We start from the raw sequence: 25,661 nt of genomic DNA on the forward strand, positions 1-25,661 counted from the left end.
GGAACTACTTTTAGTTCCAGGTCAGCCTGAGCTATGTGGTGAGTTCTAGGACAGCTTGGGTTTCAGTATAGAATCCTGTCTCCAAAACACAGAAAAAAAAAAAAAAAAAAGAAAAAGAAAACCTGGGGTGGAGATTGAGAATTTCCTCAGAACAGCTAAAAGCCAAACCAACCCAAACCCCAAATACCAAAAAACAAGGGAAAAAATGTACAAAGAACTTGAGAGGATAGCTCTTTAAAAATAATACATATATAAAAACACTGAGCCAGGTGGGGTGGTGCACAGCTTTCATCCTAGCAGAGGCAGGCTGATCTCTGAGCTTGAGGCCAGCCTGGGCTACAGAGTGGGTTCCAGGACAGAGAGGACTACACAGAGAGACCCTGTCTCAAAAAAACCAACCAACCAAAACAAAACAAAACAAAAAGGTGTTCAAATCACTGGTCATTGGGGAAGCGGAAATTAAAATCATAAGGTCCTATTTCACTTGGAATAATTGCAATAAAAAAGACGGACAATAACAAGCATGGGCATGCCAAGTAAAGAATGAGAATCTTCAAACATTGCTGATAAGACAGTATAGTCATTTCAGAAAAAATAATTTATCACAAAATTAAGCCCAGAACCACCATACAAGCTATCAGTTCCAGTGAAGAGAATGAAAAAGGTACTCACACAAGCATTTGTACATGCTCACAGCAGTATTAGTCACATTCACCAAAAACAGAACCACCTCTAATGCTGACTGAAGAAAGCATAAACAAAATGTTACATGCTCATAATATAACAGTATTTATACATGAAAACAATTGAAGTACTGATACATTATGCTGGGACAAGAAGTCAAGCACAGAAGCCATACACTGTATAAGACTACTAATCTGAAAGGCCCTAAACAAATAAGTGGCTAGAAACAGAAAGTAGAATAGTGGTTGATGGGGACTGGTATGAGAAATGGGGAGTGACTAAGAATACAAGGTTTCTTTCTGGAATGATGAGTATGTTCTAGAATTAGATAACGGTAATTATTTTATAGTCAAGAGAATATGTCAGAAACTACTGAATTCTATACTTTCAAAGAGTAAATTATATGAATTATCTCAATAAAAAAATAAAATTATTTTATGGTAATAAAGACTATGAGGCAGGGACAGAGAGATAGCTCAGTGATTAATAGTAATGGTTTCTCTCCCCTAGGACCAGGGTTTGATTCCCACCAGCCACTGGCAGCTCACAAGAGTCTATAAGTATAGCTTCAGAGACCCAACACCCTCCTCTGGCCTCTATAGGCATTACAAACACACATGGTACACAGACATACATACAATCAAACACCCATACACATAAAAAATAAGTAAAATAAAAAATATGAGACATTAAAAACTAATAAAACAAAGCTGGGAGTGGTGGTACATACCTGTAAACCCAGCACTAAGAGAAGCAAAGGCAGGTGGATCTCTGTGATTTTTGAGGCCAGCCTGGTCTACAAAGCGCGTCCAGGATAGCTAAGGCTGTCCTGAGAAACCCTGAGCCAAGAGAAACCCTGTTTCAAAACTCCTACTTCCCAAAAATGAATAAAACAGAATGCTGTGTTATATGTAAAATATATGAAATAATTTCTACTAAAAATAAAAACATTTGACTATTCCTATAGTAGCTAATATGTTGAACCAAAGCCATAGAAAGGTAACAAAGAACAAGTCAAAAACCATGAAAATATGCTGACTATTTTACTATAGTACTATTTCATAGTTACAGTAAAATTCATACAGTAGAAAAAAAGCTATATAAACAATCAATATTAATGAAATACCTCAAAGCAAATTCATAGCCTAAAGAGATTTATATCATCTTTCTGTTGTGCTTCTAATAGCTTCCAGCTTTAACAAATTGCACAGCTCTAGCCATTTCATTATGTGGAAAGATGCCAGAAAATATTTCCTGCTTAAACACTTTCATCCCATCATTTTACTGCTAAGACTCATATAACTATTTGACAAAGCTGCATAATAAATTTGTAAGACAAAAGAAAATTTAAATGTATATATTTACTAACATAATACTCTTCAATTGTAAATAACTTATTACACTCCATGGTTGAAGTCTGAGGAAAAAAATCCCCTAAAGCCCTTAATGTTTGCTTGCTTCCAGCTGAGAGTCAGGAACACCCTATGACAAGAGAAAGAGCTGTGTCTACTTCATCACTTATAAAACCTGGCAAAAACAGCCACAAATTCCACATCTCTTCCAGTTCATATGACATCAATATTATTTGAGTGGGATATTACTCAAGTTGTTAGGGCTTACAGTTTCTCCAGAAAATTTTAACTATCACCCTGCTGATACTCAGTTTAAACCATCAGACTATAAAGAAAAAGTTTTCAGCACCATTATATTTAGCTGTATTTCCTGACAGAGCTGAATTGTCAACTGCTCTGACAGTTGGTTGAGGGAAACTAATTTCTACCTATAAATTAAAAATTAAAGTGTTAAATGTATATACACAGTCTTATAAAACATATACTTTACATATGATGAAAATTCACCATTGAAAAAACAACAGTAAAGAAGATAATCCCAAGAACTGACAAATAGCATTACATCAAATCAAGACGCTTTTGCACAGAAAAGGAAACAATCCCTGGAGTGAAAATACAACCTACACAACAAGAAAAATGTTTGCTAACCACACCTCAGACAAGCAGTTAATATCTAGGATATATAAAGAACTGCAAAAAATGAGACAACCCACAAATCCCAAAATACAATTGTGAATTATATTATATGACATAGTTTCTATTTGGCTACATATTAAATAAAATGGAATTTTGGGGGGGTTCTTAATATATATATATATTAACTCAAATGCATTTTGTATTTGTTCTTCTGAGAAATAGATGAGCAGATTGTAGCTTTCTGTTTTTACAATTTTTTTTCTAATTTTTTAAATTTTTATAATGTCCTCATTTCTTTTTTTTATAACTTTTATTAGTTATACTTTATTCACTTTGTATCTGAGCAGGCCCACCACAACAATGACCCCATCTAGGAACTGCCGGAGCAAGTGAAAAGGCTAGTACTACAGATCCAAAGCTGCAGGATCTTCATGACACATAGCAACACAGGGTATCTAAAAATAAGTCATGGTGAGGATCCAGTATTAATAGTATAGCAGAAGCCAGAAGCCTGGAGCCAGACCAACGACTCATTGCAATGAACATTTGCAAGAAAAGAAGTGAGGAAAAAGGGTACACTGTGTGATACACTGTGACGTTCTACAGCCTCCACACCAAAACACTTTTTTCTTCCTCCGGAGCAGGGAGAGGTTGTTAGGGCAGAGGCCAGGTATAAAGGGATGGGGAGATAAGGGGACTGGCGTACATGATGTGAAATTCACAAAGACTCAATAAAAATGGTTTAAAGATTACAGTGTACCATAGAGATTAACAGTATTAACACCATTTTTGTAATGCTTCCTAAGTGCCAGACTCTCTTTCAAGCACTTTGAACTATGAACTATTAACCTTCATCACATCTCTATGAAGTAGAGGATATTATTTTCACTTCAGGCAGGAGGAATCTTGCCAGGCATTATGGTGCACACCTGTCATCTCAGCATTTGGGAAACAGGCAGGAGGATTGGGAGTTGAGGCTATCCTCAGTTACACAGAACTGAGTAACTCATGAACTGCACGAGACCTGGTCTCAACACACACACACACATATGCAAGCATGAGAAAACTTAAGTAAAACAAAGTGAAGTAATTCATCCAAAGAATACAGCTAAGAAACAGTGGAGCTGGAATTAAAACTCCAGAAGTTTGGTAGTGGAATTCATTCTTTTAACTCTCCTGAAGCAAAATAGTGGAGGATTTAAAAAAAAATATTTATAGACTTGTATTTCCAGTAATGAGGGGCTGAATAATTCTGATCAACCCTTCCAGAAAAATTAGGATGAAAATAGTAAAAGTAAACGCACAAGGATTAACAGCACATGAATTACCCGACCACAGTCCACAGACAAATAACCAGACATGCAAGCAAGAGTTGAGTTCTCTTTTCCATGGAGGACATTCCAAGTGCGTGAGATGGGTAAAAAGCCATTCAGCATTGTCAGTTTCATAAAGCCAGGGGAGGGGTAACAGTGCTTTTCAGCAGTGTAGGTGCAGCTAAAACTAAGGACTAGAGCGAGGCCCTGAATGGCTGAATCCCAGGAAGAAGAGTGAACCAGGAATAGTTTCTAATTCATCAAGGTGGTCCAGAAAACAATCATCTCTTAGACATAGTGATTACAGTAATCCTTTCTCACTAGTACTTCTTGCAGCCATCTAAGAGAGAAACAGACAGGGTTTCAAACAGCCTAGCCTTGAACTCACAGTAATCTGCCTACCTCTGCCTCCTGAGTGCTGGAATTGAAGGCGTGCACCACGACACACAGCAGCTCATAGCTTTTTAAAAAGAAAACACCAAAAGCAGATGGTTTTATCAGAAAGGTCTACTAATCATTTGAGGCACAAATGTTTATCATTTTGTATATATTTTTCCACAGAATAAAAAATAGAGAGTCTATGCAGAATGCCAAGCTCTAAATAGGACATTTATATCACACCTCTTCCTCTCGAGGCTCAGGGATCATCACAAAAGAGGTAGAAACACAGAAGAGCCAGCGGTGATGGGTGACAACAGCAATGTATTCCAGACATAACAGGACAATGAAGTCAGCAACTGTGCAACAGACAAAATCCCAGCATGGAATGGGGAGGTGGTCATGAAGTGCCACCTCTAGCTTAGGAACTACTGGCGACTGATAGCTGCTGGGAGAGTGTGTTTTATTAAGGCTGTAGCCCTCAAGAGGCTACTCAAATTCTAGTAGATGGCTCTACACCCCGGCACATACTGGCAGCAGCACTAAGTGGACTCTGGTTTAAAAAACAACAAACAAACAAACCATGGAATTGGGAGGAAACAGAGGTGTAAGGAACAGGGGAAAAGAACTGGAGTAGAGGGAATGGAGGGTGGACCTAATCTTAATTCATTTATAACACCAGCAATAAAAGGAAACAAGAATAAGTATGTAAAGAAAGAAGGCAGTCAGCATAATTAATACTAAAATAGTTGTTATTCTACATAGGGAGGAGGTGTATATGGGGAAAAGCAGTCAGGTGGGCATCTGGGGGTTGGCACTATCCTGCACTTTACCTCAGAGGCAGTGTCCCACTATCTACTACTCAGCCCTGGGTGTCAGACATTCTTTTCTTCTTTTCTTTCTTTCTTTCTTCCTTTCTTTTCTTTCTTTTTCTTGAGTTATATCTCAATATGTAGACCTGACTCATAATTTTTCTGTCTTAGTCCCTAAAGTGCTAGAATTATAGGCCTATTTTACCATGTCCAATTCATTAACTTACTTCATCTATCTTTACTTATTCTAAAAGGTTTAGAACTTCTTGAAGATTTTCTTTTATAGTTTAATGTCTGTTTGTTACATTGTTTCTTGTGTCTGTGTATGTATAATTACATATGTTGAGGTAGGAGGACTTCTTGCAGGATCTGGTTCATCAGACTTAGCAGCAGGTACCTTCACCTGCTTGCTACCTTGCAGGCCCTTGGGTTAATGTCTTTAATGCCTACAACGTCAATTAACACTTACACACTAAATCAGGGCTGTACTTTCATAGAGTAGTAAGGGACTCTATTCCTGAATAGTCTGTAGTTTTTAAAATGAAAAACTGTTTGCAAAACCTGAATTTTAATCTTGGGTTTGAATGTTTCAGTATTTGGATAATATTACATAGATTAGCCAATCATTTGTATAAATGTAAGTTGTACAGTATAAAGACAAATGAAGCAGACATCATTAATTAATTAATTAATTAATTAATCTGAGTCTCAACAGACATCAATTTAGTTTCTCTACCTGGAGCAACCTATTCTTGGTTAATTTCCTGGATTTCAGTTTTTGCATACTCAGTTCAAAACCCAGCCATGCATCTGGAAAAGCCTTTTACAACACAGGAAAATTGATTCTGTGATCTGAAATGTAAATGATCTTCTGTAGCAATCTAGTCATTTAATTGTTTCTTCTCTGTAACTATAATAAAGACCAATTAAGTGGGGCTGGAATGCAGCCAACGATAAGTGCTTGCCCAGCGCATGCAAAGCACCGAATTCATCACCAACACTGAGGAAGGAGGAGTTAAGTACACACAGTTCAGAGTTTATTCTGCCAGCAATTACAAAGCCCATAGGGAACTAAATGCTTCTAACCAGGTTTTTTTTTTTTTTCAAATCAGGTTTCTTTTAATTTTATTTTTTTAAAACAGGGACTGAAGTATTATAGGCTGGCCTCAAACTCACTGTATAGTAAGTAGAGGGAGAATGACCCTGAACTTCTGATCCTTTTGCTTCCACCTCCCAGTTACTGGGATTATAAGCACGAGCCATCATGCCTGGCTTTTGATAACAGGCATGAACCACAACGTTTGGCTTTTGTGACACTGCAGATTGAAGTCAGAGCTTCATGTGTGCAACATTAAGCATACTACATTCCCGGGCCCTAATTGTTTCTGAATGCCTTATTCATATCTATCTCTTTTAAGATGAACAGTGAGTAAAGCAGGCTAAAACAATTCTGACCTAATGTATGGCAAACCATACATTTTGTTCTACTGAAGTAAGTTTGTTAAATTTAAATAAAAGTAATATTTTTTGTTACAAAATTTCTTACTTTTGGAACATGGGGATTAAATTCCACAGCTCTATGAATTGCTTCCACAGCATTAATTTCTGCTGTGCTTAACCCTCTTCTGGAGGCTGTTTCTGGAGAGAATCTGCAAGGAAAATCAGAAAATGGAGAAATGAACGAACCACATGTACAGAGTCTATTGGGAACTATATACATGGATTCACATTACAATACATCCCCCCAAATCAAACACATTTCTGGCAATGGGCAAAAAGAAGACCAGATAACCAATAAAAATGAAAGTAAGGCCTCTGGTTCAACATGCACACAAGGTCACAGCCTCAAGTACAGAGGCCATTGGAGAGAGCCCATTGGCCCACTGTGAGAAGAGTGGCCACAGTAAGAAATGCCACCAAGGGATCAGAAAATGTCACCAGCACAATACAGAATTTATAAAATGTTAGGTGACAAGAATGAACTGTGACTATTTTATTCTAATATATATCTAAAGGTAAAAGAAAGTGAGCACCATTTGGTTGGTTTCTGGTGCTGTTTGACTGTTTGTAGAGAGAGTGTCTCATCACTGAATGTGGACAGATTCTGAATAGCTCAACTTTCAAATAAAGAGAATGGACTAAGGACAGCCAAAACTGTAAGGAAGACCGAGTAACTTCCATGGTGACATGCGGTCAAGAGGAAACCGATGCACCGCTCTGTCACCAGCATCACTGCCTGCTTTTGTTAGTTTTTTTGAGTTTTTTTGTTTTTTTTTTTTCTGTTGTTGTTGTTGAGCCATATATAATCCAGGATGGCCTTTAGCTTACTATGCAACCAAGGTTAGCCTTAAACTCCTGCTTCTTCTCCCCAAGGCTGCCATTACAGATGTAAGCTCCACACTCCGTTCTCTGTGTGTTCTTTCTTTCTTGAAATTCCTATAGTCATTTGACACATATGCTCCTCACACAACCACCCTACAATATTATTCTTTTTTTATACTTTTATTTTCATGTGCATTGGTGTTTTGCCAGCAAGGGTGTCTGTGTGTTGGAGCCCAAGAACTGGAATTACAGAGAGTTCTGAACTGCCATGTGGGTGCTAGGAATTGAAACCAGGTCTGGAAGAGCAGTCAGTGCTCTTAACCACTGAGCCATCTCTCCAGCACCCAAATATTATTCTCAAAGAAACAACTTGCCCAGCTACATCTAGTATGTGGTAGAGTTTGAATTTGAGTACCAATTTACTTAACTCTAAAAAGTTCTATCATCAGGCTGGAGAGATGGCTCAGAGGTTAAGAGCACTGGCTGTTCTTCTAAAGGTCCTGAGTTCAATTCCCAACACCCACATGGTAGCTCACAAGCATCTACAGTGAGATCTGGTGCCCTCTTCTGATGTGCAGGCATACAATTGTATACATTTGTATACATTTACAAATAAATAAATCTTAAAAAAAAAAGCTCTGTCATCAAACCACATGCAATGTGAAGGCTCAATGTCACAGCAGATCAAGGGTTACTCAGAAGGAAATAGAAAGAAGAAAGATCATTGTTTAAAAGTTAGTGGAGAGAAAAACTTATTAAATGTTTAGCAGTCTTTCCAAATTATTTGAAAATAATTATTTGGTTTCATAAGCACTTACTTATCTGAGACAGTCCTTGTTTTCAATAGTGCTGCTGTGTAGCAGATGGCTGCTGACTTTGGAAGGCTTATATCTGTAACAATAATTGTCAACTTAGGTAAGGATTAAAAATTTTCACTCGTAGTACAAATTGATCAGCTGTAATACAGTAGATTAGGCACCTGGAATCATTGTTGGAAGGTCTGAGTTTGATCCTAGAGTCTTACTATTTATTAGTGGCAAATCCCTGGGCTAGTAGCAACTTTATTGATCTCTTTTTAAAATGAAAAATGGCACTTCCCAGTAGAGATTAAATTATATTGATGAAAGTCCACTGTATGATGGCAACAGGTATTCAATAAATGTCTATCATATTCTATTTACAATAAGACTAGTCAGAGAAAATCCACAGTATAATTAAAAGAATGTAAAAACTACCATTAGAAAAAATTTAAATCTTTAACTGCTATTATATCTAGATTGATTTTAACTTTTTCCCTAAGTTTTTGTCTTGTCTACATTTTCTGTGGCCACATTTCATAAAGTATAAAATTAATCTGAGATCATGAACAATATAAATCTTTTTTTCAGAAGGACACCTAAAATAGGAGAAAATGAAACAATCTCATGACATTCTCAGCCCCAGACTTTCAGAGAATGGAGATCCCAGGAAGTAAGCCAGTTTCCAACAACTTCAGGTCTGTGTAGTGATGTGCAGTGAGACCCGTGACTAACATCACACAAGCATACCAAACGAGGCAGGTTCTATTCGTTTTAGTGGATTTTACTTTATTCTAAACAGATCAGGTTTATTTTAAATAAGTCAGGCCTTCTGACTTTTTACATTCAGTCCCTAAGCTTCCACAGCACAAATATCACAACAGCTACACATCCTGTCAGTTACATATGGAAAGAATTCTTCACAAATTTCCCCATGAGCCTAAGCTAATATGAAGATCTGCCTAAGAATTCCAGATGTTTAAAAGAAATAAACTTCATCTTCCAAATATATCAAACTTCAACTTTACCAAGGTACAGGGATTCCTAAACTAATGGGTAGGAACCTTCAACAGGACAAATATGAGTGACTTTCCACATTCAGATGTAATGAAAGATATAAGCAGAAATATTATAAGAGCTAGGAAATTTGCATCATAGACTTTCACTAACTGTATATTAAAACTGAGAGTAAAATCAGAATAAATCATGACAGAAAAACTCAGAAGATCTGGACCAGGTTTATTAAAGTAAAAATTATTTTTAAATAAACTTATGAAGACCTAAACCTTAAGAAATATATATACATTAAAAATATATCTTAACTGGGCATGGTGTCATACATCTTTAATCCCTGGATTTGGGAGGTAGAGGCAGCTCTAAGAGGGAAGCAAAGTAAGTTGATGTCTTACTTTGAATGAGGACAGCGTGTTTAATATTGTCCCAACTCCATTTTAGTCAACTATTATTGTTATAACAATACAAACAGCTATGCACATGGAATTATTCTTACAAAATGACTAGCAAACAAAGAAATGAAACAGCTGCATTAAGATGCAGGTTTGTCACTCATTCCCTGGGAAACATTCCCTAGTATTAAGCCTTCTCAAACCCCAGTTTCCTAATTTAAAGAGTATAAGCAGTTATCCTACCACTTTACATGTTTATTATATGGATATAATATAAATTACCTTTTGTAACTAAAAATCACTATAAAGCTGTTACTCTGAATTATTTTTATAAAAATTATTATGCAACTTCTGTTGGTATTCTTTACATGCCCAAATCTGTGAGGTGCACCATTATGTACCATGCCTATGCTCTTCCAGTTTCCTCTCACTGCATGCTACCTGCTGCGCACTGTCCAATTCTCTGTGTGTTCCACTAAACCATACATACTATGATGGCTAAATCTGAATTTTCGTGTTTACTGTTACGTTCTGAGTGCCTCACACATATTACATACTCGGTTAATAAAGGATACATCCTCACCCAGGAAACACCCCTTCTTGTAATCTTCTGATGCTGGAAGGACAGATAAAGAAGATGCTGCGCAGCAGCTATAACTATAATTTGAAAACTGACTGCTAAGCCTGGAAAGAGCCAATACAGAAACACTAGAAGAGGCTGAACTGCTTTTTACACTATTGAAAGGGGTCCTATACCCATGTATGTATTAACACACACACACAAACTTACCATCATATTTTGCCAGGACTGCCTGAACATCTGCATAGGCCTGCAATTCCAGAAGTGATTCTAAGAGATTTTCATGGATGTTCAACATGGTAAGAGGAGGAAATTCTTTCATCAACTGTATATTAACAGGAAGAAAAAGAGACTACAATCAAATAAATCACAACAAAAAACTCGAAAGATCACAAGTATAGAGGTAAATGCCTCATTATTTTTACAAAAAAAAAAAAAAAAAAAACTCAAAAGAGTTGAACCAGTTTTTTTAAAATATAAATTGTTTTGCTTTACAAATTTACAAAGATCTAAGCCTTAAGAAATGTATACACACTAAAAATATTTGCCAGGTAATGCTGCTGCATGCCTTTAATCCCAGCACCTGAGAGGCAGAGGACAGAGGATCTCTGTGAGTTTGAGGCTAGCATGGTCTACATAGTGAGCTCCAGGGCAGCCAGGTGAGACCATGCCCTCAGCTAATACATACATACATACATACATACTATCCTGTTAGTAGGATGGGCAAATGAAAAACAGTGATTCGGGGGCTGGAGAGATGGCTCGGGGTTAAGAGCACTGACTGGTCCTCAGAGGAGTCAGGTTCAGTTCCCAGTACCGACATGGAAGCCCACAACTGTCTGTAACTCCAGTTCCAGGGGTTCTGACACCCTCACACAGACACAAATAAAAATAAATTATATTTTAAAAGATAAAAACAGCAATTCTTCATTAAAATAACTGATTAACTTAATATTTTTAGTTTGGGTAAGAATAAAAATAATGGTTCAGTTATCAAACTTACTTACATCTCTCATTATTTTCACTGCTTCTCTTATTCTTCCCAGTTTTCTTGCACACATTGCTAATCTCCTTTTAATATATACAAGTACATTGGTATCTCGCCCTATTTAAAAAAATGACACAACTATAATTTTTGTATTATGGCCTGACATTTCCTTAAAATATTACACACTAATTTTATTTTCTTATTCTGGAAAACTTAGTAAAAATTAAATTACATCAGAATGCATTATTATTAATGAATGCTAAATGTAGGTGATAAATAATAAATGTCCTCTATTTTTATGTATGCTTTCTCTATTAAAATCTTAGAATATGTATTTAATTAGTTTTTCCTCTAGTAGTAAGCAACTTGTGTGTAGTATATACAATTCACTTGATTGATGAGTTTAATACTGACAGAAAACAACTAGATATTAATAGGAAGATATATTTGTTTATCCCAAGTTTTGGCATAAACAATCTATAATCTTAGTAATATTATTTTAACTCAAATACTCTAAATGTCCTGAACAAAATTTCCATGAATAATATAAACTTTTATTAAGTTAGTAATTAATTTAAAAATATTTCTGGAAAGGGCTATGAGAAAATCTTCAACATGGACCAATGAGACAGCTCAGCAGGCGAAAGACCCTTGCTGCCAAACTTGGTGACCTGAGTTTGATCCCTGGGACCCATATGGTAGAAGGCGAAAACTGACACACCAGCTGCTTTCTGACTTGTATGTCTACATGTGCATGTACACATACACACATTCAAATATGAATACATAAGTAAGTATAATTTTTAAAGTTAAGAAATTCCACAACACAACCACATTCAATATTATGCAAGGACAAATAGCAAGAGGCTTTTATAGATGCAGTTTCATTACTTCCAGGCTGCAGAATTAACTATTCCCATAGTTTTGTATAATAACATGCCTTAATGAAATATATTGTAAACACAAGTATTTAACTGAGAGAAAACATTAGCCAAATTTTAATTTCCATAAACAAAAGCTGTAGAACTTAGCTGCTAAGAGATAATGCCTTGTATAAACATATTTCAATTTATTGCCTAGTATCTGCCAAAATCATGAAACTAACCCCCCCGCCTCAAGCCACACATCTCAGCCAGAAACAGCAACACTGCCGATTCTAACAGCTTTGGTAAATGTCGCAACCCTAACCAGAAGAGATCTACAAAAGAAAACAGTCCCCATGCCTTGTCTGATCTCAAGCACACTTGAGAAAAATCAACCAAAGAATCAATGTCACATGCAAATAAATGGCAGCATGGGCTAAGAATCAGATGGTGTAAAAGGAGTGATCCCCAAAAGGATCCCATCTTCAGAAACAACCTGCGCTATAAGGCAAGACCCTGCCTTAAAAACAAAAACAATAGAAGAAGAAAGGAAGAAAGGAAGGAAGGAAGGAGGGAGGGAGGGAGGGAGGGAGGGAGGGAGGGAGGGAGGGAGGGAGGGAAGGAGGAAGGAAGGAAGGAAGGAAGGAAGGAAGGAAGGAAGGAAGGAAGGAAGGAAGGAAGGAAGGAAGAAGAGCAGAGGAGAGCAAACAAAATGATGTTTGGACTGGGGATGCAGCTCAGGGTTAGATATTGCCAAGCATGTGGGAGGAAGTCCTGGATTCCCAGAAATGCAGAAAAGTACCACTCCCATTGCTCTAAACAAGTATCAGGGCAAAGACCATGTTTATTGTCTAGGGAGAATCTCGGTACTACCTGTATCATTAGAGGCCTCCCTTGAATGTTAAAAAGTGCTACTTGTCTAGTGACCAGCCAGTTCTTATGGAAAGAAAACACTTAGTCTCAAAACAGCATTATTTTTTTTCTGATTGACCAAAGCAGAATATTTTTTTTCTAGGTGACCAAAGTAGATCTGTTCCCTTCTACAAACATTGTCTGGATATTATATACTTCTTTCTGTGTTGTTAGCTTGTTAGTATTAACAGACTAGAAAAGAATATATCAGTTGTTTCATGAAACTAGCAAGTTTTTATATATTAATTTTTATTATTATTGTTTTATGTTTTAAACACAAAAGACACAAGTTCAGAAGTGAAGGACAGAATCTGGGCCTAGTAGCACATGTCTAGAATCCTGGCTCAGGAGGGAAGATAGTTCTGGGCCATCTTCATTTACATGGCAAATTTGAGGCTAACACTTAAGAAACCAAAAGGAAAAAAAAATAATAGTCAGTTCAAATGTGCTTACTCAGTTGAGCTTCATGCTGAGGACTCTGGTGCTGGCACTGCTGTGAGCGTCTATAAATTATCTCTCCTGCCCTGAGGGCCTGCTTAAATAATCTTTCAGCATCTACTATGGTTGTTGCTTCTTCTTCGGCCAGTAGAACATAGGCAGTGGCACAACTGTAAAGCAAGCAAGTTGATGCATGTTAAAAACAGTGGGGAAGTCCTCATTTCTCTTGGACAGGCCCCTTGTTATGGAATGTTTCCATTATCCCTACCTACACTTTCCATCTTTGAGGAGAAAAATAAAACATTATTCAGTGTTTTAACTTCTTAGGGATACACTAATACATTCATTATGTCCAACCTCACAATGTTTCTTCCACTCTTTATTTTCTGTCTTTTTTAAATTTCTATCTCTGTTCTCTGACCCTTTGTTTTCTTTTTGTGGAAGGGGGAAAAAAACTGAGCTACATTAAAAAGTTGTTTTGAAGAGTATTTGTAAGGACCACACCACCCACTGGTCACACCTGTTCCCAGGCACTGCCTGCTCTGTAAGGTCCTTATCACGTGGGCAACTCTGGGAGTGCAGACTGGGAAGACTCCCTTAGCTGGGAACCTCAAGTATCTGATCAGAAACAGTCCTACACTAAGCCTTTCTACAAACCCAAGTGCTCGCTCTGTGCCATGTCTTGAGCTTAACCACTACAAGTCTGCATTGCGATCCCTCCTCTCACATATCTAGGCTCACCCACACACCCATGTTTACCCCACACTTCCTTCTCTTCACCCTGCTGAAACACAGAGATTTTTGTTTGTATTTTTCAAGTCAACAGATGGCCAATAAAATAAACTGCTTCTTGGCTTTGGACAAGAAAAAAAAAGTTTCCCTTTCATTCAGATAAAGAGAACATTTAGTCTGAGGACAATGTATTAGTTCTGCTTGTCTAAGCCTGCACAGTCCAGCATTCAAGTCGGTAGCTACAGGTAGTTACTGAACACTTGAAATGTGGTTAAAATGAACTGACATGGTATACTAGTATATATCAAATTTTTTAAAAATGAGAAAATGTAAAATACTTCATTGATTGCTGGGCTTTTAAAATATTGATCACACATGAAAACATTTTATATTTTGAATATATACAACTGAAACACTCTAACTTCTTTTTTAACTTTTTAAATATGGCTACTAGAAAATCTAAAAAGTTACCACACATACTCCAATTAAACAGCAATTACTGGCAAAAAACGCAAGGGTAGGCACAAAATACAGTGCTGGTGAGTAGCTGTCATCCACACCTGTAATCCCAACGCTTAGATCCCTGAGGCAGGAGGACTGTGAGTTTGTGGACACTTTCACTATACAGGGTACCATGAACTCTGGGCTCTATGACAAGACCCTGTCTATTATGAAGAATAAAAGGAAAAGGTAGCTATCTTCAATTAGGGTCAAGAAGGGCCTTTCAGATATAAAATTGCACCACTGAGGCATTTTTTAAATAGTACTGCAAATTTATATACATAATAACTTTACTAATCAACACATTTCTCCAATATATTACATTAGATTTTTTATAGGATATTAGATATACTACTGGTTTAAGCACTAAATATCCTACTTGCCATTCCAAAAACAATTTCAAATTCTTGTTGTTTGGAACAATTATGTTCTGCAGTCCAGGCTAGCCTTGAAGTCTCATTCTCCTGACTCCACTTTCCAAGTGCTGGTGATTACAGATGTTTGTCACAGTGCTCATCATCAAATATCCATATCTACTGCTTTGTTTCAGATGCTTTTAAATAAACAGGATAGAAATATTTTTGTAGGACTGGGGATATAGCACAGTGGTAGAGCACTTGCCTAGCATGCTTGAGGCTCTGGGTTCGATCCCAGCACTGCAAAACAAAACAAAACACCACTTTTATAAAGACCTTGATAGATAAAATTGATAAAAATAGAATCTAAGTATAAACATAATTTTATTTTATTACTTAGTTTTGTGGTGCTGGGGATAAAACTCAGGAACTCACTTGATAGGCATTGTTTACCATTAAGAGACAACCCCAGCTTCTAACATAAATTTAAATTACAAGCCAGGTTTGGTGGCACAGGCCTGTAACCCCAGCATCACCGAAGGCTGAGGCAGGAGAGTCACAAGTTCAAGGACTGCCTAAGCAAATTAATAAGACTCTGTCTCTAAAAGTGGGAAAAAGAGGGGGAGCTAGAAATGTAGATCATGGATAGAGCACTTCTCCAGGATGTGCAAGGACCTGGGTTCTACCCCCATTACCACCAAAACCACAACAAATCACGTTATAGTTTATAGTTTGTGCTCCTTGGCAACTTTGCCTTCTATTCTTGCATTTAGATATGTTATTACAAGAAATTAGTTCTATGCATACCTAATGACTTTCTTTGGCTTAAACTGGGGTTAAATTCACATACCCGTGTAAAACTTATTTTTATTTCATGTATTTATTTTTGCTTATTATGTGTGCCTATGTGTACACCATAGCAAACATGTGGAGGTCTGATGATAACTTGTAGGATTCGGTTCCCTCCTTCTACCACGTAGGTCCTGGGGACTGAAGTCAGATCATCAGCTTAGCTCCAGGCACTTTTACAAGCTGAGCCATCTTGCAGGCCCACCACAGTAATACATTTTCAACTGCAGAACTCTGAAATGTTTACTATATTCTCAAGGTTGTGCAGCTGTAACTAGCCCATAAAGCATGTCCATCCCCCCCAAAGCACCATAACCATTCAGCATTGCCACTGTCTCTCCTACGTCCCCACCGACAGTCACAAATCACCCCTTTAATAGGTCCTTTGATACACAGAGGCTTTGGTTTTAATGAGACATGTTTACCTTTATTGCTTGTGCCTTTGCTGTCTATTAAACCACTGGAAAATCTAGGTGCATAAGACCTCCCTACCTTTTCTCACCTCCCCCTCCTCCCCTGATTTTCTCCCCACCCCTTTTCAGGGCAAAATTGCAGGGCCTCAAGCACACTAGGCAAGTGCTCTACCACCAGCATACATCCCTAGCCCACTCCATGTTTTCATACAAGAGTTTATAAATTAGTTATTTAATTTTTAATTAACTGATTTGCTTATGTGGGTAGGGGTCCAATTTCCAGCTTGTAGACGTGACTATCTAACTATTTTAGTAGTATTTGTTAAAAACATCTTCTTTTCTTCCATTGAATAGCCTTGGCACCTCTATCAAAAATCAACTAAAAGTCCATAGACATATGAGCTTATTTCCAGACTCCCAATTGGCATCCATCAGTCTAGGTGTGTAACCTTCTGGTTTAGCCATCTAGTTTTGTAGTAAGTTTTTAAATTGGAAAATATGAGTCCTCTAATGCTGTTCTAGGAATATTTTTGGCTACTTAAGAGTCTCTTGCAACAACACGCAAACGATAAGACCAGCTTGTCCATTTCTGCAATTTTAATTATTTTTTATTTTGTAAATGTATCAGTGTTTTGCTTGCATGTATATACCACATGCATGGAGACCAATAGAGTGTATTGACTCCTGAGGACGTGGCATCAGATGATTATGAGCTGCCATGTGGGTGCTGGAAACCAAACCAGGGTCCTCTGGAAAAGCAGACAGTGCTGTTAACCACCAAGCCATCTCTCCAGCTCCAGTAGTTGTAATTTTAACAGGGGCTACATTAAATCTGTAGACTGGAAGAGCACTGACATTTTAGTTAATGATAGTTAACTTATATTATACATGAACAGAAGATTCCTTCCTACTTGTTTAGGTCTTTTATTTTAACTATTTGAGCAATATTTTGTGGGTTTTTAAGGATTTTTAAATTACTTTGCAAGTATAGGTGTGGTATACTTATGCACTGTATACATGTGTACAGGAGTCAGAAGGTGACTGCTGGGAGGTAGCTCACTCACTTCCAGGGTGAAGCTTAGGTCAGCAGACCTTCATCTCCACACCTGTCTTCCAAGTCTCTAAGTCTCACACTTTCTTGGCTAATTTACCCCTCACCACATTATTATGCTTAATGCCACTGTAAATGGTACTGTGTTTATCACAACTGTTCAGAAATGAAGCTAACTTTTTACTCATACATTTTAAACCTAACTTATATGCACCAATAGGTTTCCGTTTATGTGAATTTAAGGCTTTCTAAACATATGATCACATCACCTGTGAATAAAGACAGTTTACTTCTTCCTTTCAAATCCAGATGCTTTTTCCCCCTTTTCCTGTTCAACTGTCCTTTTTAGGATTTCTAATAACATGTTAAACAGAAATAGTGAGGGCAAACATCCTTGCCTTACTGATTTTAAACAAAAAGGTTTCTTTTGTTTTCTTTCATCACTAAGTGTCCTTAGGTACAGCCTTTTTTATAGATTCTCCATTATTTTGAGGAAGATTCTTTACATTTATGATATTTTCTTTAGTATTTATCATAAAACAATGTTGGGTTTGTCAAATACTGTTTTAATGAACTGAGACAACTTTTGGGTTTCACATTTTGCTCTATTAATGTGGTGTGTTACATTATTAATGCAGTGCGTCACATATTTTCATCATGACATGGTATTGAATTGCCAGAGGCTTTTTCTGCATCACCTGAGATAATCATTCAAATTCTTTCCTTTATATGTTGAAATTCTTCAACTGTAGCAAACCCCACTTGGTTGACATGCATAACACTTTCCAAATGCTGCTGGGTGTGGTGGCTATTACCTTGGTTTTGGCCATTATTTCTTCAAATATTATTTCTGCACTGTTTTTTTTTTTTCTCTCCTATATTTTGGAGACTCCAATTATACACAGGGTGGCATGAATGTATTCCAAAGGTCTCATATTAGATCTCCATTTCTCTTCATTCCTTTAATGAAAGTTTCCTATTTCTTAGACTACCCAAGCTCAAGTGACCTCACACAGCTTTGCAGACTCTCTGTCTGCTCAGATATGTCACCAGAGCTCCTGCAGAACATTTTTATTTCAGTTGCACTTTCAATCCTAGGATTTCCTCTTAGTTCCTTATGTGCCTAGAAGCCCTTGCTGGAATTTAAAAATTGTATTGATAATTTTCTGATGATGAAACATCATGAAAGACCTTTCTTGTGGTCCTTTTTGCCTTTTGAACAAATTTAAAATAGATGATTTAAAGTCTATCAAGTCAAAAGTCCAGATTTTGGGGACATATTTCCATGAATACCATTTCCATTTTTGTTCTATTGTTCTTTGAATGCTGTGTTTTGTTGTTTTATTTCATAGCTGTAGCCCAGGCTATCCCAGAGCTCAGTTACAGCCTCCTGACTACTGAGATTAGAAGCCTGTACCACCAGGGGTAGGGAGATGGTTCAGTAGCTAGAAGCACTGGGTGCTCTTCCAGAGACCTGGGTTCAATTCCCAGCACCCACATGGCAGCTCACAACTGACTATAACTCCAGACCCAGGGGATCTGATACACTCTTACAAAGACATGCATGCAGGGAAAACACAGATGCACATGAAATAAATAAATCAATCTGAAAGAAAAAAAGAGGTATATACCACCACACCCACATTCTTTGCATGTTTCATAATTTTTTGTTGAAAAATGAAATTTTTAACTCCAATATTCTGGCAAATCTAGAATCAGATTTTCTATATTCCCTCTTGTTGCTCTTATTGTGGTTTTTTTACTTAGCAGCTTTCCTGACGATTTTGTAACCTGTATATTCTTTGTTTTGTGTGAGCAATGAGCTTTGTGTTTGGTTAGCACAGTGATCAATTAATGATCAGATAAAGATTTCTTAACTATCTACAAAGTACAAAAACCAAGACTCCACAAGTAGGCATTTAGTGTATGTATGTAGTGTGTGTGCATATACAGAAGTGTGTGTGTGTGTGTGTGTGTGTGTGTGTGTGCGCGCGCGCGCGCGTGTGTGAAGGCACAGATATATATATATTTGTGTGTGTGTGTGTGCAGAATCCTGGTCAGCATGTGGCTGTGACATCAGATACCACACCAACTGGGTCCCTTGTACAAAACAGTCAGTATGCCAACCTTACCCCCATGCTTCAGAATGTCTTGGGTGCCAAGGGGGCAGGGTGGTCACTGTCTCCCTTACCTTCTTACTGTAGCTCCTTTGCTTTTGTCTGAGCTGCAGCCTGGTGAATGGCCCTGATTTTTATACAGATCTGTACATGCCAGTGTAAGAAAAAGAAAAAGCAGCGTCCACACAACTTTATTGCAGAGCAGAGCTCATCTGGGTTGTTGCGACCATTCCCTTCTTATTCTTCTACCCTATGTCCACACTAGGGCACACTTGCAACGTTCACTCAGGTATTTTACTACTATCATAGCTTTCATTTCTTACTTGTGTCCAACCTAAATGTTATCCAGACAGGGCATTCCTTACATAGTTAACATTTTTTAGTATTTCTGTCATAAAATGTTGTTGGATTTTATCCATTTTTTTCATGAATTAAGATAATATATGGGCTTAAGAAGACTTGAAAACCAAATATTTTTTTCATGTGCCTAACTGTCAAAAATTGGGCCTTTGAGGCTCGCAGGAATTTGTGGAAGCTTTTCAAGGCCCTATTTACCAGTGTCTCATTCCCTAATCGTTCCTCATAAACTTTCTTGTTTGTCTATTTTCTTGTCCCTCTGTTTTATCCTTGGCATCATCAGACAGATATGCCTAATAACACATATTCTCTCAATATTTTCACCTTAGTATGGTCAATACAGAGAACTTCAAGGTAACTGAAATAAAGGCAAACGCTTTGAGCTGGTGCTTCAAGAACCATCATATTAATAAAAACCAACAACAATAGCTCTGTTCCCTGGGATAATAAACCTATATCTGGCATGCTCATTTTGTCTTCAAGTATGCCACTGAGCTAGACAATAGGGCAGGAACTCCCTTATATTGAGGTAATTTCTACTTGACTTAGCAATCACTAGGTTACTTCAGTAAAGCTCTGATTATTTTACAGTGCCAAAAGGTCACTCACTCTCTTGTCAGCTGGTCACTAGCATTATTTTGCTCCCTCGTGAGGGTCTTCTTACTGGTGATAAAAACGCTTCGAGAAAAACTCTAGCTTCATATTAGCCAGATAGCATTCTTTGAATGATCCCATCTGACATTCATTTAGGAACTACTGCACTATATTACTGTGGATAAATGGCACTGATCTGTGCCATGCAAACACTGACTTGGTGTTTTATATTTCTGTCTTAAGATATAAAGATAATACAGTGAGCTATGAAAGTAAATGCTGTTAACATGAACAAAAAAATTGACAGAGCTATTTTGCTAATTTTGAATCCTCTTTCCATGTCTCATAGCCCATTGCTGAGTATAAATTCCCAGGACTGGTGAGTGCTTTAAATGAATGATTTAGATGAAAAATAAAACAGTGGCATAAACATTTAAGTGTCCTTTTAACTAATAAGTATTATTAGCATTCTTTATTAGTACTCTTTATTTAAAAAGAACTTCTAAAATACTTTTATGTAAAACCATACAACAATTTATACTTTCAAAAGAAAAATAGAGATGTCAGAAAACACTGCAAGCCTTATCTCTAGTGTGCAAGATAAGAATGGAGACTGCCAGTGTTCCGAATCTTATGAGCAGATAAAAGGAAATACAAAATTATTTGCCTGGTTGTTTTTAAAACAAATTTATGTTTCCAACTTACTCATTGTTTAACTCTAAAGCTTGATATGCTGCTTTGATGCGAGCTGGAGGATTTCTTTCCCTCCATGCCTTCTGCATAACTGTGGGAAAAATATTTCAAAGAGTGGATGAGATGGTAAACATAAATCATCTTACGTAAAATGCATGAAGAATGAGCTAAAATAATAAACAAAGCTTTAAATATCATGTTTTTAAACATATGAAACTGGGTTACTAGCTCACATTTACATGAGAATTTTATATTAAATCTGGATACTTTCCTTATAATAAGAATATGATCTATTTTCTATGATCTATTTTCATGATAACATATGAAGTACTTAACTGAATTAATCACATCATTATTACACACGAACATTTATGTATCTAAGTGCATGCCAAAATTGAGTTTGAGTGACATTAGATTATAATAAACATCAAAGTGCTACTTTCATCATTCTGAAAAGGGTATATGGAACCACTAAAAATACACAAAAGCTTAAATAGTCGTTGTTTAAACGATGATTCAGTATAGGAAAAATGTGTAGATGTGTATTTTCTATGAAAACTTGGAAGGAAGACTGGGATAATTTAGAATACAGCACATCTCTGGAAAACCTCACTAACCTAAGTTAGGATTTCTTTAGAATAATGGGATGGGTTTTGCTATCATTTACTGAACCAAAATGAAGACATCACACTACATGATGTCACTTAAAAGCTAAACAAATACACACGCAAAGTAGATTTTCAAAACTACCTGGTTTAATTTACATTTGATAAGAAAAATGGAGAACTTATGAATGTTGACTTTGGAACAAAACCTCCAACTGTCCAGAAAGAAAAACGTGGAAAATGTTTGAGTTTTCTTTTGGAAACAAAATATTAGTCTTGGCTCAGAAAATGAGACAATATATTCCACATGTGCAACAAAAATACATTTTTCATATCAAACATGTCACCAGCTAGCTGACAGCTAATGCTTCCTGAACTTGACAAATTGATGCAAGGCAGCAACGCCTGATTCTGACCAGGTACAGAACATCAATCTGCCACAGCACTAAAATAGGATACAGAAAGAGACTGTGATATTAGGCTTGTGAACCTGTGATGATAGGATTCTCTTCTATGAACTCTATATCAGCATTTGAGGTGATTATACAACATTCTAGTATATAATCATAGTTTATCTAATTAATCCCCTTTCAATGGAAAGTTATTCCGAGTGCTAGCCTACTATAAAAACATTGTAGGTTATGTATAAACTTATAACCCTAAATCTTGAAAGATGAAAGCAGGAGGATCCAGAGTTCAAGGTCATCTAACATATGCAGAAAGTTTGAGACTAACCCGGGCTATATGAAACCCTGTCTCAAACATAAAAATCAACAATAGAAAAACCATTGTGATAACTATCTTTCAGCCAGGTATGGTAGTGAAAACTCTTATTCTGGTACTCAGGATGTTGAGACAGGATCACTGTGAATTTGAAGCCAGCCAGGATTATATAGCAAGTACCAGGCTAGCCAGTGCTACAGAGCAAGACCCTGACTTAAACAAATAAGCAAAACTGTCTGGGAATAAAGTTCAGTGGTAAAAAAAACCTTATATGTGAGGTTAAGGCTCAGTTCTCAGTACTGCAATACAAAACACCAACAACAAAAACACAAAACAGACAAAAAAGCAATCTTTTAGTTTCTTTCTTTGTACAGCCTACCAAATATTTCTTTGTAGAACAGTTTAAAATAGGTACAGCCCTTAAAAGATTTTGTCTACATACTCTCCAACTCCACTCAATAAAATTAATTTGTACTTCGAGTCAGCATAGGAAAGTGACGATTTCCCCAATTTATTACCCTTCAAGCCATGTTGAGCATCTCAATACAAAACTCCAAAGTACAAAACAGGAAAGCAAAAGTAGGGAAATCAACACCTGACTTCACAGGCTAGGCTGCAGTCAAGATGGAGGTACAATAAGAGGCCTACAGTAGCACAGGCTGTAACCCCAGAACTTGGAAGGCAGCGGCAGGTGGATCAAGACCAACCTTGGCTACTTAAAAAGTAAAAGGCTAGTCCAGATTAAAGAAGCTCCCCCCCTCTAAAAAAAAAAAAGAAATCACTTTCCAACTTTGTGTATAAGGTATATATGAAAAAAGAATTCTGAGTTTAGATTTGAGTCCTGTTCTCAAGATATATCATTATGCACATACAAATATCTCAAAAATTAAAATCTAAAAACCATGTCTGGTCCCTAGCATTTCAGACAGTGGATACTCAGTCTGTATTATCAATCTTAATTTAATGCATGAAGAAAATATCTTTTGTAATTTTATTTCTATTGAGTCTATATAATCCATCTTTAAGCATTTTTTTCTTATTCTTGTATTTTCAAATCCTCTATCATTCCTGCCTTTCAACTCAATCAAGGTGTTTCTAAGTCTAAAGTAAAAGGGGAAAATACAAGTTAAAAAATGTATATATTTCCAGGCACGCCTATAATACCAGCACTCAGGAAGGCAGAGATAGGCAGATCTCTGTGAGTTCGAGACCAGTCTGGTCTACAAAAGGGACCAAGGACAGCACTCAGCTAAACAGAGAAACCCTGTCTCAAAAAAACAAAAAGGAGAGAGAAAGAAAAATGTCTGTGTGTGTGTGTGTGTGTGTGTGTGTGTGTGTGTGTGTGTATGGCCTGAGAATAATTTAAATCAAAATGCTGAGCTCATGATATGCTTAAAATAATTAAAACATCCATTAAAACCCAATTCACTCAGACTTACCTATTTTTCAATTAATATCTGCAATATTCTCATAAGCACAAAAGAGAGCTGCACCTCTCTGCAGGTCAAGGCCTACAGATGTAAATGTCTACGAAATACCAGAAGGAACAAAGTGCCAGGAGCACACACACTGTGTGAGCAGAGCCGCCACTCAGCACTAGCTGAGCAGTGACAAAGGTCCACTGCTACATTTCCCAACTTTCTTCAAAGCATAAATTTGAATGCTAGTAAGAAATCTCTTGGGGTTTTTGCTTGTTTAATGTTTTGTCTTGCTTTTTGAGACAGGCCACCCAGTGTTACTGGATGTATCCTCCCACCTCAACTTCTTTAGCAGCCGGGACAACACGTATCTACAGCTCAGCTCCTGTCCTCATTTCTAAATATTCAATATGAAAACTGATCTTTCAAAGTGCCCTGCTGAGCAGCCATTGAGGGTATGCTTATTTTCAGACTTAAACCAGCAAGTCAACGAGATGAGAGCCAGCACTAATGACAATAGGTCAAGAGAAACTTGCTGCATCTTACTCACATGAATGCATAAAAATTACTGATGTACATACAACATTGCTTTTATGTGAGTGCCTGAAGGGATGAAAAGGAAACTGACAGTTCACCTGAATTCTCACTCAGCAAAGTCCACCTGTGAGTTCAGAATTTAACTAGATTACGCACACCTCTGGAAGTACATAAAACTACAAGGATGACATAGTACGTAAAACCAAAATGACACATGTGGTCTTAAGAAAATCGATATCAAAAGCCTCAACTTATTAAAAGTTACATGACTCTTTCCTATAGCTGACAGAATGTGAAAAAAATTCTCCTGTGACTAGCCTATTTATCCCTTCCTACCTAACCATGATCACTGACCCCCTCTCCTGAGAGGTGTGCTCACTTCCAGCTTACAAAAGAAAGGCTTGCTCCTTGGCCATTCTAAATCTTCTTAGATTCAGTGTGTATGAACAGCTCAAAACCTCTAAGGGTTGAGAATACAATGCAGTTTAGATTTGGAACAGTCAATTTGGGTGATGGGGGTATTTATTTGTTTGTTTATTTCTGAGGTAGAGTTCTCCTGCCTCAGCCCTCCAAATATTAGGATTACAGGCATGAACCCGGCTGAGGATAGCCATCCCAAACCCAGGCACCTGAGAATCAGGATTCCTGCCTTTTACTTGTCTTTGAGTAGTGAAACTCCGCAGTGAGGAACAATATTCTTCCGCATGGAGGTGTGGCTTTCTTGCAGGCTGCCGAGCATGCAGGAAACCCTGCAGTCAGTGCCAGCACCATGCAAAGTGGGTGTAATCCTAGCACTCAGGTAAATGCAGAAAAATAAAAAACTCAAGGTCATCATCAGTTCGTAGGGAATTTAAAGCCGGCAGCCTGAGCTACATGAGACTCTTTTAAAAATGAGAGAATGAGAGAGAGAGAGAGAGAGAGAGAGAGAGAGAGAGAGGAATATTTGGTTCCTAGAAGCTTTGAATTAAGGAGTGATAACCATGTGTATTAGTCCCATTAGCACCCCTCCTCTGTCATTTAAAAAAATGCATTACTCCTAAGGGAGGGTCCTTACAAGATGTCAAAAGAGTGCACTGGCAAGGAGTAACAGAATCAAGTGACAAGTATTAGGCAAAGCTCAAAAAATTCATCTTCTCATAATCTTAATTCAGAGCTGGGTTTCACAGTCCTAGAAACCTGGCTGAGGACAACTTGGGCTACAGAGAAGACCCTACCTTGCACAACAAAAACAAAA

General features: G+C 37.3%; 1 protein-coding gene across 4 annotated transcripts in view; it reads right to left on the reverse strand.

Annotated features, from left to right (window-relative positions):
- Positions 1-25,661, reverse strand: part of St7l (suppression of tumorigenicity 7 like) — a 65,609-nt gene that overhangs the window by 26,180 nt on the left and 13,768 nt on the right. For all 4 annotated transcript variants that reach the window (XM_060392938.1, XM_021634229.2, XM_060392937.1 and 1 more), the window contains exons 6-11: positions 21,157-21,235; positions 13,497-13,651; positions 11,288-11,385; positions 10,491-10,605; positions 8,316-8,388; positions 6,722-6,824 (exon numbers count right to left, since the gene is read on the reverse strand). In XM_060392938.1, the coding sequence (XP_060248921.1) occupies positions 6,722-6,824; positions 8,316-8,388; positions 10,491-10,605; positions 11,288-11,385; positions 13,497-13,651; positions 21,157-21,235 (623 nt within the window). The remainder of the gene's footprint in view (positions 1-6,721; positions 6,825-8,315; positions 8,389-10,490; positions 10,606-11,287; positions 11,386-13,496; positions 13,652-21,156; positions 21,236-25,661) is intronic.

This window comes from Meriones unguiculatus, chromosome 10 (genome assembly GCF_030254825.1).
Source record: "Meriones unguiculatus strain TT.TT164.6M chromosome 10, Bangor_MerUng_6.1, whole genome shotgun sequence".
Taxonomy (NCBI): Eukaryota; Metazoa; Chordata; class Mammalia; order Rodentia; family Muridae; genus Meriones; species Meriones unguiculatus.